Source organism: Mytilus trossulus, chromosome 6 (genome assembly GCF_036588685.1).
Source record: "Mytilus trossulus isolate FHL-02 chromosome 6, PNRI_Mtr1.1.1.hap1, whole genome shotgun sequence".
Lineage (NCBI taxonomy): Eukaryota > Metazoa > Mollusca > Bivalvia > Mytilida > Mytilidae > Mytilus > Mytilus trossulus.
This window is the reverse complement of record NC_086378.1, coordinates 87,307,246-87,326,454: the sequence shown is the minus strand read 5'-3', so window position 1 is coordinate 87,326,454 and position 19,209 is coordinate 87,307,246. Positions and strand designations below refer to the sequence as shown.

The window sequence follows — 19,209 nt, the reverse complement described above, 5'->3', positions numbered from 1 at the left end:
TTGGAAGGCATGAATTGTAATTTTTCAGTGATGACATATTTATTCATAAAGATAACCTCTCTAGTGTTCACATCCGTACTTAATCTCTTTTGTTCAGTCTATTCATTTTATTTGTGGTAATGGTACATTCTGAAAAGTGATCTATGCCAAATGATTGTCTAAATGTCATTTTTCCCTCTGTATCAAATAATGAGCCTGTCAGGCTAATTATGATTTTCCTATTGTTTGGTAGAATCATACAACAGAAACTGTGTACCTCACATCATGAAATTAACCAATTTACATTTTATCTTACAAATAGAGAGAAGATGCAAAACCCAAAGCAAATATGGGTTATTCCAAAAAGAATTAAATATATCAAAATAATAAAAAAATTATAAGGGGAGATAACTCAGATTACTGTAAATTCAGAAATTATTGCGTGCATTTATTATTGCGATCTTGTCATTTCAAACTTAAATGCGATTTTAATTTTTATGATTTCGAGAAAAGTCCTGATTAATTCATATAAAATATTACAAAATGCGAGTTTTAATTATTGCGTTTACAACTCTGTCGCATTATTCGCAATAATAAAAACCTCGCAATAATTTCTGAATTTACAGTACTAAACCATCATACTGGTTGTTTCACTGGCAATCAAATCACATCTCCTTTATCTATACTTATTAAATAACATCTTATACCTATTTTGTCTGCATTTGATGGATTCATTTTAATGAACTGTCAGACTGATCCTGAAATCTCCAAAAATTTGAAGATGTGGTATGTTGCCAATAATACAACTATCCACCAGAAACCAAATGACATAAAATAAGAAACTAAAGGTCACTGTACAGCTTTCAACAAAGAGTTAAACCCATATCTTATGTAAAGTAATATTAAAATAAGAAGATGTGGTTATATTGCCTATGAGACATATATACACAAGAAATCAAGATGTGAAGTGTGTATGATACCGCATAAAAGTTTCTTTTTAATTTTTCCATGTTAAAGTCATTTAAATTATACTATATATAAAAAAAAAGATGTGGTATAATTGTCAATGAGTCAACTCTTAACAAAAGACCAAATAACACAGAAATTAACAACCATAGGTCACTATATATGTTCTAAGGCAGTACTACACAGTTTACCAGTACAAATTATTCATATAACACATAACATATTCATTTATTAGATTCTTCATCTATATACTCAATAGAAGGTTCTTTAAAATCAAAAAGAGTTTCATCAATATATTCCTCCTGAATTGTATCTGTAACATCCTCGGGGTAAAATGTTGGCATGGGTGGTTCATTCTGTATCTCTCTCCGTCTATTTGGCAGACATGTATCCATTATTCTGACGTAACAATGATTACCACCAGGGGTCGTACCAGTCACATATAACACATTGTATTTAGTATTGATTCTCAAAATCTGAAACAGTAATAAAGAAAAAATTTATAAAGGTCAACAAATATATTCATGACTTGTTTTTAGATGATCTATAATTTCCCAGAGCAGTTGATTATTTTTTTATCATCAAAATGTGGTTTATTTCATCTCAGTTTTTCATTGGTCAAATTTCAAAATTTTCTTGCTTTCATCTGAATTTGCTATTGTGTTGTCATGGGAAAACTAGAGGCTCTCAAGAGCCTGCGTCGCTCACCTTGGGTCTACGTACATAAACAATGGATACATAAATTCATGACAAAATTGTGTTTTGGTGATGATTTGTTTGTAGATCTTACTTTATTGAACATTCTTGTTGCTAACATTATCTCTATCTATAATGAAATTGGCCCAGTAATAACAGTGGAAAATATTTTCTAAAAATTTACAAAAAATTATGACTATTGGTCTATGTGAATATTAAACAACAAAGGGCGCAGATGGATTCATGACAAAATTGTGTTTTGGTGATGGTGGTGTGTTTGTACTGATCATTCTTGCTGCTTACAATTATCTCTATCTAAAATGAACTTGGTCCAGTAGTTTTAGTCGAAAATGTTAGTAAAAATTAACAAATTTTAAAATGGTTAAAAATTGACTATAAAGGGCAATAACTCCTAAAGGGGTCAACTGCCATTTCGGTCAAATTCTCATGTTGACTTATTTGTAAATCTTACTTTGCTGAACATTATTGATGTTTACAGTTTATCTCTATCTATAATAATATTCAAGATAATAACCCAAAACAGCAAAATTTCCTTAAAACTACCAATTCAGGGGCAGCAACCCAACAACAGAGTGTCTGATTCATCTAAAAATTTCAGGGCAGATAACAACAACAACAACAACAACAATACTCTATTTTAAGAGGGTTACACAGTTAGCTATATAACTAATCTTCCCTGAGGCCCTCGTAATGAAAAATCAAACAAAACACAAACATATACTAGTACATTGCATACATACATTAGCATAAAAAGTCAAGTGTGATAATAATGTTCAATACAACTTGATAAAATGTGATGAAAAAATAAACATGATGACATGATCAGATAGATCTTGACCTGATAAACACTTTAACCCCATGTCAGATTTGCTCTAAATGCTTTGCTTTTTGAGTTATAAGCCAAAAACTGCATTTTACCCCTATGTTCTATTTTTAGCTGTGGCAGTCATCTTGGTTGGTTGGCCAGGTCACCAAACACATTTTTTAAACAAGATACCTTAATGATGATTTTGGCCAAGTTTGGTTAAATTTGACCCAGTAGTTTCATAGGAGAAGATTTTTGTAAAAGTTAACAGACGACGCCAGAAGCAGAGTGAAGAGAAAAGCTCACTTGGCCCGAAAGGGCCAGGTGTGATTAAAGGCGACCATTGCTGCTTTCGTCACATAGGAAGAACACATCTTTTTGTAGTTCATAGAAAAAGAAAATATTGTCTAAAAATAATTAAAGAAAAGATTACACAACCAAATGTTGTGCAATATAATATTTCTCCAATCTCTAATAAGTTGAACAGTTAAATCTCATATATCAATTTCATTGAAATGCTTCATTATCTGTGTTTCTTTGCTCACTAGTACACACATTATTGAGGGGGATATGATGTCTTATTCTTCATACAGTTGGATCATACAAGAAATCTTCAGAATAGACATTCAATAAACCTGAACTGCTAATGATAAAAGTTCATAACTCAGTGATGCAATAACTAAACTCTGATCAGGTAGAGTTATAACACAAGCATACATGAGATTTTTGTACTCCATATTAAAGAAACACTCATAATGTCTCATACACTATCTCACTGGTGCTCATGATTAATGAACAACATAAAGTAAAATGCTGACAATACAGTATTAGCTTTGCTCATTGTTGAAGGCTGTACAGTGACATATAGCTGTTAATTTCTGTGTAATTGGTCTCTTGTGGAGAAATGTCTCATTGGCAATCATACCACATCTTCTTTTTTTATATATTAACAGAGTAAGTAAACACAAAATATATAAACTACACTTCTGAATATTTGGTTAATAGAACTTATTTACCCTCAAGCCTTTAGCAAAGTTCCAGTCTGCTCCCATGTGACCAGGCATTTTCTTTCCTTTCCATATACCTGCCATGTTCTGTAATCAAAGTAAAAATAAAGTGAATTGAGATACAGGGCTATACATATGTTGTGGGACACCAATGAAAGTCACACAAATGAACAGCTAATTGGAAATTTGTTAGCTGACGAGCTTGTGTATATACTAAGTAATCTGTAAAACATAACATAATGATATATGACATACTGTGGATTCATTATTATTCATGAGATACCAATTTTCGTGGGGTTTGTGGGTACAGTGAACCATGAATTCAAATGTTTAACGAATAACATATTTTCAAAAAGCTGTGTATGCAGAGATTGGCAAAACCACAAATATGCAAGATTTAAGCAATCAATGAAAATTGATACCCATAAAAATAAATGAATCCACAGTACTATTTGACACTTTAATATCATGATGAAAAAGAACTTGGAAAAAATTTGGCCAGGATTAAAAACATGATTTAATTGTCATTTGCTTGAACTAGATACCATTGAGATGGGAGCCATCTCTGTGGGCCCCGCTTCAATAATGTGGGGTAAATAAGTTGTATGGAATATCTGATATGAAGCATTATTTGAAGTTATTACATAGTCTCATGTGTGATTTTATTCTAAGATTTTAAGTTATAAAGTATGAAATATTAACGGTTCTCGAGAGGTAGAGCTGACACAATTGGTCAAGAACAACGAACGGATGGACAGACTGACGGACTGACCTTTGACCTAGGATGCATACATTATGACACATTCTCTGGTGTTGGTTAATAAATATGTTAAGTTGAAAATGTTTGTCAGGTATAAAGTATGAAAAATTTGTTAGCGATGGACAGACCAACAGACAGACAGACCTTTGACCTAGGAAGTTGTACATACACATGTTAAGCATTAAGTATAAAATCATAACGGTTATCTAGATATGAAGCGGACACGATCTTCACCACAGGACACAGGGTTGTCAACTGAAACCAAAGTTTTTGACCTTGACCTTTGACTTAGGAAGTTGTACATACATCATGACACACCCTCTGGTGTTGGTTAAAATGGATGTCAAGTATAAACTTTGAAATCATAATGGTTCTCAAGATATAGAGCGGACACGATCTTCACCACAGGACACAGGGTTGACAACTGAAACCAAAGTTTTTTTTACCTTGACCTTTGACCTAGGAAGTTGTACATACATCATGACACGCCCTCTGGTGGTGTTTAATAAAAATGTAAAGTATAAAGTATGAAATCATAATGGTTCTCTTGATATGGAGCGGACACAAAGTTAAAGTGTTACGGACGGACAGACTGATCACTAAAGGGCGACCCGCCTGAATGTGGGGCCCTTATAACAATTAATAAAAGAACACCTAGAAATAACACTCAAAAGAACAACTGTATTTTTACAGTATGACACTAAATTTTTATCATCACCTTCTCAGCTGCCTAGTGGTTTTGTAACAACTCAGGTATCTACCAAAGACATAAGAATTTGATAACAGTTTATTTGTTTTACTTACCCCTCCCCCTCCAGTCCCTCCCATTCTCCTGTGCCATTTAGTCCCCCCATGAGAAGCTGGACCACCTTATTTGTTACTTACCCCTCCCCCTCCTGTACCTCCCATTCTCCTGTGCCATTTAGTCCCCCCATGAGAAGCTGGACCACCTTATTTGTTACTTACCCCTCCCCCTCCTGTACCTCCCATTCTCCTGTGCCATTTAGTCCCCCCATGAGAAGCTGGACCACCTTATTTGTTACTTACCCCTCCCCCTCCTGTACCTCCCATTCTCCTGTGCCATTTAGTCCCCCCATGAGATGCTGGACCACCTTTCATTCCATGTCTCTTTACAACTCCTTGGAAACCATAGTCAATACTGCAAAATAAAATAAACATTGAATAAACAGATAAATAAAGCAATGTATGATAGCAACACACAAGTGTAGTTCAAAGAACAATGTATGCAACACACACGCATAAATATATAAAAGAAAAAAGTCATGAATGATGATTTTATAGTGAAAATAGCATACAATAATGTGTCAAATATCATCAAATATCATCTTGCATTGCACAGATGTCAAGTTATTGACTTCTAGTAAAGAATCGGACTCAGATTCATGTTGTTTAAAACTTTTAGTGATGTGTGAGGTTTTTCTCCTGTTTAAGGCATCACTATGACTCTATTGCATTACTTTTGGTTATCTCACATGTTTAAAGGATAATGTGGTATGAATAAAACATTTTAAATATGGTGGATGTTTATTTTCATTTTTTTGTATATTTAGGAAAACTTGTACTTTTGTGGACATTTTATTATTTGGTTTTACACAAGTCTGCATATAAGTCTATAGATAATTTGCATTTTGTAGAACAATTAAATTCATGGTTCACCTGTACCCACGAAATTAACATGTTATTTCATAATACATACGTTTTTGCCTGAGCATCTATATAATCTCCGACCCTAAAGTGCATTGCTGTTAATGGCAACCCTAAAATTTAAAAAAGACACTGTCAGGAACCTGATGATCAGTGGTTTTCGTTTGAAATGTGGATATGTTTTCCTTGTTTCTTGGTTTTTTTATATAGATTAAACTATTGGTTTTCCTGTTTCCATGGTTTTACACTAGTCATTTTTGTTGTCCTTTATATATTACTGTTCGGTGTGGGCCAAGGTACTGTGTTGAAGGCTGAACTTTGACCTATAATGGTTTACTTTTACAGATTGTGACTAAGATGGAGGGGTGTCTCATAGGCACCCACACCTCATCTTCTCCTATTTACTAAACAATCACAGAAATTGCATTGTTAATATTTGACAGTGAGCATTACAGTGATTACACCTAAATTCCTAGGATTGTATATTAACATAAATATATGTATATGATGTGGTAAGTATCAAATGCTTTTTACTGAACAATTGTATTGCCATACCATAAAGAAAGGCAAAATATTTCTGAACCTTACAAAAATAAGATCAATATCTGCAAGCATAATAAAATAAAGAACAGAGTTCCAATGTCCATGTGTTGCATTTATTTACTATTACAAGTGGCATAACTCTTTTTTTTAAAGTTGATAGTCCACTTTTATATTGTCTGAGATATTGCTGATACAATGTATCTAACTATATTAAAAGTTTTATAAAAATCTTGCAAGAATTGTACCCATGAGAGTGCTAACAGGGCCATTTTCTATAAATTTAATATTTCCAAGTGGACGGACACCCTGTATTTCAATGTCCCTTTGAAGGCGTTACGTAGGAGACATAAGCCTGGGAAAAAATTTAGACAACTGCTGAATTTCAGTTGGATAGAATCACGGAATAATGTAAATGGTTAACCTATTTTGTAATATATCTGAGAGACTATTTAATCAAGGCCGACATTATTATTATCTACAGCCTTGTTTTCAACACTGAGTCTGACTGCTGATATAAACCTCTTGCAAGAAGCATATAAATGATATGGGGAAAAAATATATACAATACTGTGGATTCATTTATTTTTCGTGGGTACCAATTTTCGTGGATTAAGGAAAACTTGTATGCTTGTGGATATTTGATTTCATGGTTTTGCCAAGTCTGCATACAAGCCTATTGAAAATGTTTTATTTGTTGAACATTTAATTTCGTGGTTCACCTGTACCAACGAAAGCCACTGAAATTTGTATCCAACAAATAATAATGAATCCACAATATATGACGAACAAAAGATAGCAGAGAACAGTAGTTACAGAGTATACAATACTTAACATTTATTATACCTGGTTGGATAGCAGCATTAGGTGATACAAGGAATCTTGTCATCTTTCTCTTTGGTGGGACACCAGCTTCAGTAAACAAATTATTATACTCCTTACTAAACTACAAAAGAAAGAGTAATTATAGTCATCTCTGTGGTAAACTATGAACATGATGAACAAATCTTTTTCCCAAAACTATAATTTTAAAATATTTTGCAAAAATATGTATATATGTCATAGATGTAAGAAGATGAGGTATGAGATGATAAATGATAATCTATAAATATGTCCCATAAACGGGCATATTTAAACAGGCTTATAATAACTCTGAATCTTACCAGATGAGGTTCACAGCTAAGGGCACCAACAACAACACTACCATACTTCCTACCCCACCATGGCTTCCATCCAGCTGATTGGGCAAATTTTTCTGGTGGATTGTATCTTATAACATGATTATCAATGATCTATATAAAATAGAAAACTATTTTTTACATGTATAAAATTAAATGAATTGTTTATCATGCAAAATTTACGAAAATTTATTTTCATTTTGATGTCACAATCACTTTCACAGTCTTCTGAAATTTCTCAATTTCAACAAAGTCAGTTACAAAAAAGGACCTGTAATCTAGATGAATGACGAAATACAGGTGATTTTATGACAATTTGTAAGTGACTAGGAACACAATTTTGTGAAGTTTTGAATTTAATTCAGAAGTGTTGTATTCTACATATTGTTTAAGCACTGTAAACATTGACATTATCCATTGGTAAAATTAGGTAAGTATATAAAGGAAGAAATTGTATTTACAGAGGCAGGTGTAACGAAGAATTGAAGGAAGAGTGAACAGGAAAAAAAAATAGTTGGTTGTAAATCCAAGTCCAATTTGAAATTGTTATATATATTTTTATCATTGTAATAATTTTCTTCTTTCTTTTTATCAAATGAAGGGAAAATAAGGTCTATGAAACTGAAATACAATAGAAATTCAAAACGTGAGGGTAGTCACAGAAGATGAGAGAACTTTTAGCAGTTTTGATTCTATATGATATCATTCATTACTACTACCAACCTGAAGTAATGTTGTTTCTATTTTTGTACCATCTTTTCTCCATTGAGGTATAACTCCTATCTTTAAGGCTAAGACTCCAGTTCTTCTTGTTCTATAAATAGATATATAAACTGTTAACATTAAACTCATAGAATTCTGCTTCTGAAAATAACCCAGGTCTTTTTAAATTTAAACAAATGGATTGGTCAGTTTTAAAAGTTGAGTCTAAAACCCCAAACTCCAAGATTTGTTTTGAAAAGACATATCTTTATATTGACATCAGCACTGGTCAGGAGATATGTATGTAATCTTAAATTCTATTATCTAATTTCAGATTGTTCAGCGATAAATGTATTCAATGGATTTCAATATATTTGGTTTGTTTTTTATACTTTGCTACAAATATTTCCAAACTTACCTTAAATCCCATTCGCCTCTTTCTAAAGGTTCTTCTTTCAATGGGCTTGGTTTATTTTTATACTGTTCTACTGCTAAATCTTTCATAAATTGTTTATTTTCCTGGGTTAACCCCTCATCAAAGGACTTGACCCTCCGTCTTACAAACCATTCAGGGTTCCTACTGCTTCTTTTTCTGTAACGCACTGGTTGATAACAAGTTAAAACCCTGTGTTGAAATGAATTAATAATATATTATACAGCAGAATGGTTGATGTAAAATTCTACATGAAGAGTTTAAGAAAAGAATTTTAAGGGACATTTTCATCAGCATGATCAGTCTAATCCTATAATTCTATTGAAAAATTGACCCACTTTCCCGGATATGATTGGACGTATTTTTCGCCACCTCTTTCGCAAAAACAATATATTTTTCGCCACTTCATAATTTTTTTCGCCAAGTAACACAAATATATTTCTTTTTAAAATTTTACTTTTTTTTCCAGCCCCCCCATAAATAAAAAGTGTTTTTACAACAAACCAAAACATCTTATCACTTGAAATTGATCCCTTGTGCAAGGTGTAGTCATTACATTGAAGGGTTACTCTCATGCCAACCTTTTGAATAGATTTCTTCATGACAACAGTTTTTTTTCCTAGACCAGCGTAAATAAGTAAAACTATATGCTTGAAACAAGTTTGTCACTGAAAAGACTTTAAAAGTACAAACTCAAATCAATGATCTTTATGAAAGTTAAATGATAAAGTTTCAAATCAGATCTTGCTTTTTTGGTCATTTTTCTTCATAACAACAGTTTTCTGTTCTGGACTATTATTAAGAGAAGGAACGGAAGCGTAAAAATTTTGCTTCCAACACGTGCGTCGCAAAGTGGTTAATAAATCCTTTTTGTGACATGTGACAGAAGCCATTTAACCATATCATACAATCAGTACCTTTATTAATTAGTCCTTTGATGTCATGAGCTATAAATGCAATCAGCTGATTTTCTGTCAAAATTTTATGAGTTCAAGGTGAATTCTTAACCCTTTCACGTTCCGCCAAATTGGACTCAAACTTATGGAAAGACACTATCAAAGTTCAATCGCATATAGCATTCGCACTGAAGCTTACACAAAGGTCGTTTTGGGTCCATTTGAGAGATAATTGATAAAATATTTCAAAAAATATGATATATCAGAAATTTTGTCTTTTGAAGTCACGTGTTATCTGTCCAAAAGTCACGTGACTTGCGAAAAAAAGTGAAAAAATACAAAAGTCTTCCAAAAAAGGTCGTGTGGAGACTTTTATAATGGCTAATAGGATACAGTTTTGGTGTCAAAGCAATGTCCTAAGTCATATAGACACAGGAAAGTTACCATTATGGTATAGTTGGAGGAAATACATGCTATATGCCTTTCAAACGTTGATGCCCGCAACATGCAAAATAACGGTTTTCAGCCTATGATCATGATGATGTTTTAGTTTAAGGGGGGGGGGGGGGGGGGGGGGGGTGCAATTAGGACACAAATTCTTTAAAAACATGTTGTTAAGTTGAGTTTTGTATGTATTCATGACCCTCTTTTTGAAATTGAAAGTAAAGTTAAGTTAAGTTTCATTTAATATAGGGAATTATTTTTTCACCTACGGCTTTGAGGTTTGAACATGCAATCTTCCTGCTGTGGGCTAGAGCAGCTTCCCACTGAACCACGGGAATTCCAGTTTGAAATATCTAAATTTTAGTAGTTAACTCTTTCCTTAGGGAACGAAGTGAGTGTATTCAAATAATCAGCCTGTTTTCTGTTTTCATTTAGAAATTAAGTCTCGATATAACATATAATTGTTGTAAAACCCATTATTTTGAGCAAATATAGGATGATATCATACTTTAGTCTGCCATTTTTTTCTAAACTTTTACCAGTTTCTTTATTTCAACAAAAGTGTTTTCGACATTTCCATAACCAGGCACTTCAGAAACAATGTTCTGTTACATCTATTTCAACTTTGAAAAAAAAAAAATCACGACTTTTTGTCTTTTTTGTCTTTTTTTCAATTAATTTGGAAAGAACTGACCACAAATTGAGAGTGCATTTCAAGTAAATGATTGCGTTGGTACACTTTCAATCACTTATTCGACTTGAATACAAGTTTTAATCATACTTTGAATAGTTTCCCTCAAAAATACACGGTGTAGTTAATAAAAAAAAGTTATATTGCCTCTAAAATCAACAGTTTTTTTTTCCATACTCTACGGAAATATTGTTTTCAAATTAAAAAAAACACGGTTTTTACAGGAGAAAACGTTGTCCGTTAGGGGCGATTTGATACCAAACCGTACTCGGAAGAAGTTTTAGGCACCACGAATCACACAGCTGTGATATAGGGGATTGATTTGAGCCATCCACCACTTCTGTACGTCAACAAAAGTCAAAGATTCAATACTTTGCGCAAGCTAGTTGCCCAAAAATATAGCCCATTGGTACCAGAGTACCGATGGGAACGGGAAGGGGTTAATATTGTCTGATCAGTAAAGTCAGAGAAACACGAAAAAAAAAATTAAACAGGATGGCTGAAAATAAATCGTTATATATATTTCTTTCGCCAAATTCTTTCACCAATGACGGATTTTAATCGCCGCAATTATTATTTTTTTCGCAAATTGCAAACAAGTGTGCACACACTGAAATGTCTCGCCTTCTTTACTTATCATTGATATTATGTTGAAAGAATGAAAGTTCTAAACAATTCTTCCAATCAACAAATATAGTTGACCTATTGCTTATAATTTAAGAAAAACAGACTAAAATACAAAAACTTAACAGAGCAATGAACCATGAAAATGAGGTCAAGGTCAAATAAAACCTGCACCACTGACATATAGATCATAAAATATTTCCATACACCATAAAGTTGACATATTGCATATAGTATTAGAAAAAAGACCAAAACTCAAAAACTTAACTTTGACCATTCAACCATGAAAATGAGGTCAAGGTCAGATGACACCTGCCAGCTAGACATGTACACCTTACAATCATTTCATACACCAAATATAGTAGACCTATTGCTTATAGTATCTGAGATATGGACTTGACCACCAAAACTTAACCTTGTTCACTGATCCATGAAATGAGGTCGAGGTCAAGTGAAAACTGTTTGACGGGTATGAGGACCTTGCAAGGTACGCACATATCAAATATAGTTATTCTATTACTTATAATAAGAGAGAATTCAACATTACAAAAAATCTTAACTTTTTTTTCAAGTAGTCACTGAACCATGACAATGGGGTCAAGGACATTGGACATGTGACTGACGGAAAGTTCGTAACATGAGGCATCCACATACAAAGTATGAAGCATCCAGGTCTTCCACCTTCTAAAATATAAAGCTTTTAAGAAGTGAGCTAACACCGCTGCCAGATCACTATCCCTATGTCGAGCTTTCTGCGACAAAAGTCGCAGGCTCGACAAAAATGGCGACCGCCAGCGGAAACCCTGCTATTTGAAGACAAGAGTGCATACACTGAAATGTCTCCCCTTCTTTACTAATCATAGATATTATGTTGATAGACCAAATATAAAGCTTTATTACAACTGTCACATAAACTCACCATTTACCAAAGAAAACAAAACATTGATCAATGAACCATGAAAATGAGGTCAAGGTCAGATGAACCATGCCAGGCTGACATGAACAGCTAACAATTCTTCAATGCAACAAATAGAGTTGACTTATTGCTTATAAATTCACAAAAACAGACCAAAACACAAGAACTTAACACTGAGCAATAAGCCGTGAAAATGAGGTCAAGGTCCAATAAAACCTGCATAAAAAATTATAACAGACATGTAGATCATAAAATATTTCCATACACCAAATATAGTTGACCTAATGCATAAAGTATTAGAAAAATAGACCAACACTCAAAAACTTAACTTTGACCACTGAACCATGAAAATGAGGTCAAGGTCAGATGACACCTGTCAGCTAGACATGTATACCTTACAATTATTCCATACACCAAATATAGAAGATCTATTGCATATAGTATAAGAAAAACAGACCAAAACAAAAAAAATTAACTATAACCACTGAACCATGAAAATGAGGTCAAGGTCAGATGACACATGTCTGTTAGACATGTACACCTTACAATCATTCCATTCATCAAATATAGTAGACCTATTGCATATATAGTATAAGAAAAACAGACCAAGACCAAAAACCTTAACTATAACCACTGAACCATGAAAATGAGGTCAAGGTTAGATGACACATGTCTGCTAGACGTGTACACCTTACAATCATTCCATACATCAAATATAGTAGGTATATTGCATATAGTATAAGAAAAACAGACCAAAACCAAAAAACTTAACTATAACCACTGAACCATGAAAATGAGGTCAAGGTCAGATGACACCTGCCAGTTGGACATGTACACCTTACAGTTCTTCCATACACCGAATATACTAGACCTATTGCTTATAGTATCTGAGATATGGACTTGACCACCAAAACTCGTAACATGAGGCATCTATATACAAAGTATGAAGCATCCAGGTCTTCTACCTTCTAAAATATAAAAGCTTTTAAGAAGTTAGCTTACGCCGCCGCCAGATCACTATCCCTATGTCGAGCTTTCTGCAACAAAAGTTGCAGGCTTGACAAAAACCTATAATGACCATATTTCTTTTCCTCAAGTCACCCTTTCGAGTAACATTCAGTTACAAAATGATTACTTTTAATTACCAGAACTACGATTCAAAGTTTATAACGTGGGAATGAGGAGCACTGACCATTTCATTAAATGGAAATCTTTTTCATAATACATATATATGCAAAAGATATAATGGTTTGAACTTCAAATTCTCTTAATTTGCTTTAGAAATGTAAATACATGTACATATTGTATTCCACTAGAAACTGTAAAGTTGAAAACAAAGACCTGTTTCTTTTGTTAATTATTCAGAATCGAACATGAAATAGAGATCAATTTATAATGGTAGTCCCCATTGATTATTGGTTGCTTATCATCAAAACAGTGGCAAATATTTTATGTATGTTTAGGACAAGAACATGTTGAAAATACATTCAATAGGTAGGTCTTACAATGTAGGTCATCCAGGATGAAGATGGGGAAAAAGTTTAGACTACAATGTACCATGGTAAAAAGAGGGTATATTGTATGTGGACACAAATTAAGTCTTGCAACAGATCACCTACATACTCCTCAAAGGGTTGGTGCAAAGGTTCTAAACGTGTAAACTCTCTCTACATAAGAATCAGATTAAAAGTCCTCATTCTGAGTGGACATGGCTGCGTAAATATACTTGATACACTATGTACATCTGACTAGCCAAACAGATGTCCCACTTTGGTGAGGGTTTTACTTTTGGTCAGAGGAACAGTGGTGACAATATTTTTATTCCCCAGTCACCTTTGAGGTGTAGTCCCAAGTAACCGAATGAAATTTCGAACCATTCAAGCGATTAATGTACTTATCAAACAGTATGCATCACAATGACAAAAATGATTTATATACAGAGAACTGTTTTAGTCAGTTAATGAACGTTAGTCAGTTAATGAACGTTAATCAGTGATAAATGGACTGTTTATTGTAACCATGTAATTTTGGTCCAAAATTCACAATTATAACAGGAAAATAGTAAAGGTTGGCATCTCTGTTCTATATGATCTAGAGGTATAGGGGGAGACTTAAGATCTCACAAAACATGTTTATCTTAGCCATATTTTTTTTAACCTGTCCCAATTTAAGAGCCTATGGCCTCTGTGAGTCTTTTTTTTGCTTTTAGTTTATTGATGTTTTTCGACTTCCATTTTCACTTCAGTAATACATATTTTTGTTTAAGGTCCAGCCGAAGCCCACCTCTAGTTGCATGATTTTTTTCTCTTATTGTTTTGAAGATCAATTAGGGCCATAGGCAGTTTCTGCTCTGTTTTCTTAATTTTTAGTTACGAAATACCATCAATGTGTTACAAATGACTTTGGTCAGGTTTGTTATAATTTGCCAGGTTAACTACAAAGGCAGTGTCTGCGCGTACCCGCATGCGCAGACACTGCCTTTGTATAGGGATTTCGTGTAGAACAAGTGAAGAATATGAAAAAATAATATTTTCAAATTGTATTTATTAATTAAAATTAAATGCACAATGATGGAAAATGAAACTGTACAGTCCCTGAAAAGAAAAAAGAAAAATAAAACTACTAAAATTAAAGCTGGAGTTTATAAAAATTAAAGAAGCAAGTTATAATATCAATTTAAACCAATTACAAAAGATTCATGTAACTAATTAAGATTTGGAACACATTTAACATATCAAATATGATTGTTTTGGCACGGATTTCCAACCGGCTGCACATTTCAAATGTTGCCAGCCTCCGTTCACGTTTCATTAATCATTATTACTTGCTTCTTTAAATTTTAATTTTTATAAACTCATGCTTTAATTTTAGTAGTTTTATATATTTTAAAATTTTAGTTTCTGTTTAACATTTTACTTAAAGATTATTTTAAAATATCATATGGGTATATTTTTAATTTATAAAAAAAATATTCTTTAAATTTGCATTAAAATTTTATAATAGTATTAATTTCTATCATGTTTTTCTTTTACAGTGACTGTACAGGTTCATTTTCCATCATTGTGCATTTAATTTTGCAATGATTATTATGTATCATTATTTAATAAATACAATTTGAAAATATTATTTTTCATACTTTTCACTCGTTCTACACGATATCCCCATTTTATCGATAATTTCCGTAGATATTTCATGTTTTATACCCGATCCAATGGCATTTTATTAGAAAACCGGATGTGGGTACACACAGCCTAGAACGGCAATTTGACTATTTGTACCCGCATGCGGTTACGCGCAGACACTGCCAACTACAAAACCCCGAAAATCACACAAATTGTAACGAACTCCTGTTGGTTGCCAATTTGACACATTCAACATTTCCATTCACAATTTTATTTGACTTCTATTTATGTCATGCCATGCCTTAAGACTTGCCAAATGTATTAAATTTATCTGTTCTCAGAGTTTAAGACTACTTGTCAGAAACATAGCCATAGCAATTTTAGCTTTTATCTGACAGCTTAGATAATCTATATAAGATAAACCTCTTATTTGTTATATTTACAAGAAATCTACCCGGAAATTTGTGTTTAATTATAGTCAATTGTGTAAAGATGTTAATATCAGTGAAAATACACCTACTTCATGTAATTGCAGTAATTCCGAATATATTTATGGACCCATTTCCCATGTTATAACAGGAGATCTTAACATCGTTCAAGACCGAGAGTTAAAATCATTTCTCAGTAAAGGACCTAAATATCGTCCCCCGTCAATTATTAATTGGAATGAGTGTCGTAATATCATCCACGACTCACTCCATACTTACTGTATGAAATGGATAAAACGGGAAAAAGCTGACAAAAAATCTTTGGACTCTTTTTTTAATTCAGTAATGAAAATAGTTGATATACGTATTCAACATTTTAAAGAACATTTTACTATTAACAATAACCACAATAAACCTATTTCTCGTATCAAACATAAACTAAAAGAACTAACCAAGGAATTTGTTTTTGTCCCGGCCGATAAAGCTGCTAATAATATTATTATTGTTTGACGTAAATTTTACATTGAGGTTCTGAAAAAGGAAATCACCAATTCACCAACATTCCAACTGACTCCATTTTCAGAAAACGAAATCTGTAACAAACATAAACTTTTAGCCACCGCTTTACAAGCAGAGCCAAATACAATGAAAGTCCCAACTATGTATTGGCTTCCGAAGCTACATAAAACCCCTTACAAATATAGATTTATTTCGTCATCAAGCCATTGTTCAACTACTAAATTGTCTATTATTCTTACCAGCACACTTGGTACAATTAAAAACCTTATAATAAATTGTTCAAATAAGGCCTTCGAAAATAGTGGAATAAATTACTTTTGGAGTGTCAAGAACTCGTTGGAAGTACTTGATAAATTGCATGCTTATATTGGTGATTTTGAATCTGTTCAAAGTTTTGATTTTTCTACCCTGTATACCACATTGCCTCACATTCTCATTAAGAAAAAATTCACACACCTAATTAAATGGGCATTCAAAAAATCAGAATGTGAATATATATGTTCAAACTCTTTTAGGTCATTTTTTAGTAGCAATAAACAAAAAAACTATGTTAATTGGACATGCTTTGATACTATATATGCCCTGGAATTTTTACTAGATAACATTTTTGTTCGCTTTGGGGATTCCGTATATCGTCAGATTATCGGAATTCCAATGGGGACTAACTGTGCACCACTTATTGCGGACCTCTTTTTGTATTGTTACGAGTTACAATTTATGACAAAAATAAGCAAAGACCCATCAAAACAACATCTGATAAACAAATTTAATAATACTTTTAGATATTTGGATGATATTTTGGCTCTCAATAATGACGACTTCAGTATGTATATTAATGAAATTTATCCTGGTGAACTTACTTTAAATAAAGCTAATACTAACAATGACCACTGCCCTTTCCTCGATCTTGATATCTATATCACTAACGGAAAGCTGAATACTAAAATTTATGATAAAAGGGATGATTTTTCATTTCCTATCGTTAATTATCCGTTTTTAGATGGTGACGTTCCCCTGTCACCATCTTACGGTGTTTATATATCTCAACTTGTACGATTCGCTCGTGTATGTAACAATGTTTTAGATTTTAACGAGAGAAATTTATGTATTACTGAAAAATTATTACACCAGGGTTTTCGATATCACAAACTAGTCAAAACATTTACTAAATTTTATCATCGGTATAAAGACATCATTCGTAAATATAGCTCAACATGCAGACTTTTTATACGTTCAGGTATTTCACATCCAATTTTTTATGGAAATATTCTTTATAAAGCACAAAGGTGTCAGTATTCACCTCATAAACTTACAAAACCTTTGAATAGACTTATTAAGAAGGGATATAATTACGATACTGTTGTCAAGTCATTAAAGATTGCATATTTTGGCGTTAATATTGAGTCACTGATAAGGTCTTTGCGTCGGAACTAAACACATTTATTCTAAAAACAGTTGTTGGCATGACACGGGTTATGTTCTTCTCATATATGTTATGATGGTATGATACTAAACCCCTTACGGGAAGGATTGTGTCTGATGTTCATATGATGAAATCATAATCTTTCAGTCAGTTTAATTGAAGTCTGGAGCTGGCATGTCAGTTAACTGCTAGTAGTCTGTTGTTATTTATGTATTATTGTCATTTTGTTTATTTTCTTTGGTTACATCTTCTGACATCAGACTCGGACTTCTCTTGAACTGAATTTTAATGTGCGTATTGTTATGCTTTTACTTTTCTACACTGGTTAGAGGTATAGGGGGAGGGTTGAGATCTCACAAACATGTTTAACCCCGCCGCATTTTTGCGCCTGTCCCAAGTCAGGAGCCTCTGGCCTTTGTTAGTCTTGTATTATTTAAATTTTAGTTTCTTGTGTACAATTTGGAAATTAGTATGGCGTTCATTATCACTGAACTAGTATATATTTGTTTAGGGGCCAGCTGAAGGACGCCTCCGGGTGCGGGAATTTCTCGCTACATTGAAGACCTGTTGGTGACCTTCTGCTGTTGTGTTTTTTTATTTTGGTCGGGTTGTTGTCTCTTTGACACATTCCCCATTTCCATTCTCAATTTTATGAACTTGAAATTTAACAACAGTTGAGATTTTAATTGGTCAAAGATTGGCTTATGAAAGTAAATCACACCTAGAAATTGTGAAAGCATCACGAAAGAGTATATTCTGCAGACAATTTGATGCACAAACAAGAGGTGATCTTGAAGCCATAACGTTCCATGAGAAATCACTAAAGTGTTCATTTTCTGTATTTTATTTATTTTCAACTGTATATATGATTTTATTGTGCACAATTTCCCGGGTCAAATCAGACATTGAATTTGAAAAGAACCACTTTTAAATGCAATTGACGGTTTGTAATAAGGTTCCTGTGACAAATCCTTCGTTAATTGATTTTTTTGGAAGATGTTAAAAAAAATGTTATAAAATTTTGTTTTATCTTCCAACTGATTTCACCTTATGTTATGTGTTCTGTTTCTGATTCCTTCAATCTAAGAATAGCTGTAGTTGGTATATATATATGGAAAATGAGGCTAAGTAGAAGAGCTGTATTTATAAACTGTACAGTCATATCAAATTCAAATTATTTTTTTACTTTGAGCCTTAATATGGATCACCAGTATAATGAAATACATGTACAATGTATACATATGACATATAACTGAACTCCCTTTAAGCAAAACTAATTGAATCTTAATTAAATTTTTTAATCTATTAATGATTTCAAAAAGTATCATTCACTCAACAGTGTGTGACTGTCCTATACAAATATTTAAGATATATGCTTAAGCTTTAAGTTTTAC

General features: G+C 32.8%; 1 protein-coding gene across 2 annotated transcripts; it reads right to left on the bottom strand.

The window, feature by feature from the left end:
• Nucleotides 1–1,154: 1,154 nt before the first annotated feature.
• Nucleotides 1,155–18,640, bottom strand: LOC134722112 (large ribosomal subunit protein uL3m-like). Of its 2 annotated transcripts, XM_063585635.1 has the most exons (10): nt 18,537–18,640; nt 8,738–8,944; nt 8,341–8,431; nt 7,603–7,731; nt 7,286–7,385; nt 5,952–6,012; nt 5,299–5,393; nt 5,039–5,055; nt 3,484–3,561; nt 1,155–1,421 (listed from the first exon to the last, which is right to left on the bottom strand). In XM_063585635.1, exons 1-10 carry the CDS (start codon nt 18,614–18,616, stop codon nt 1,170–1,172), a joined length of 1,110 nt encoding a protein of 369 aa, XP_063441705.1. In that variant the 5' UTR covers nt 18,617–18,640; the 3' UTR covers nt 1,155–1,169. The 2 variants fall into 2 exon arrangements, with proteins under 2 accessions (XP_063441705.1, XP_063441704.1); XM_063585634.1 differs by lacking the exon at nt 5,039–5,055 and having other exon boundaries at nt 5,282–5,393.
• Nucleotides 18,641–19,209: the final 569 nt, after the last annotated feature.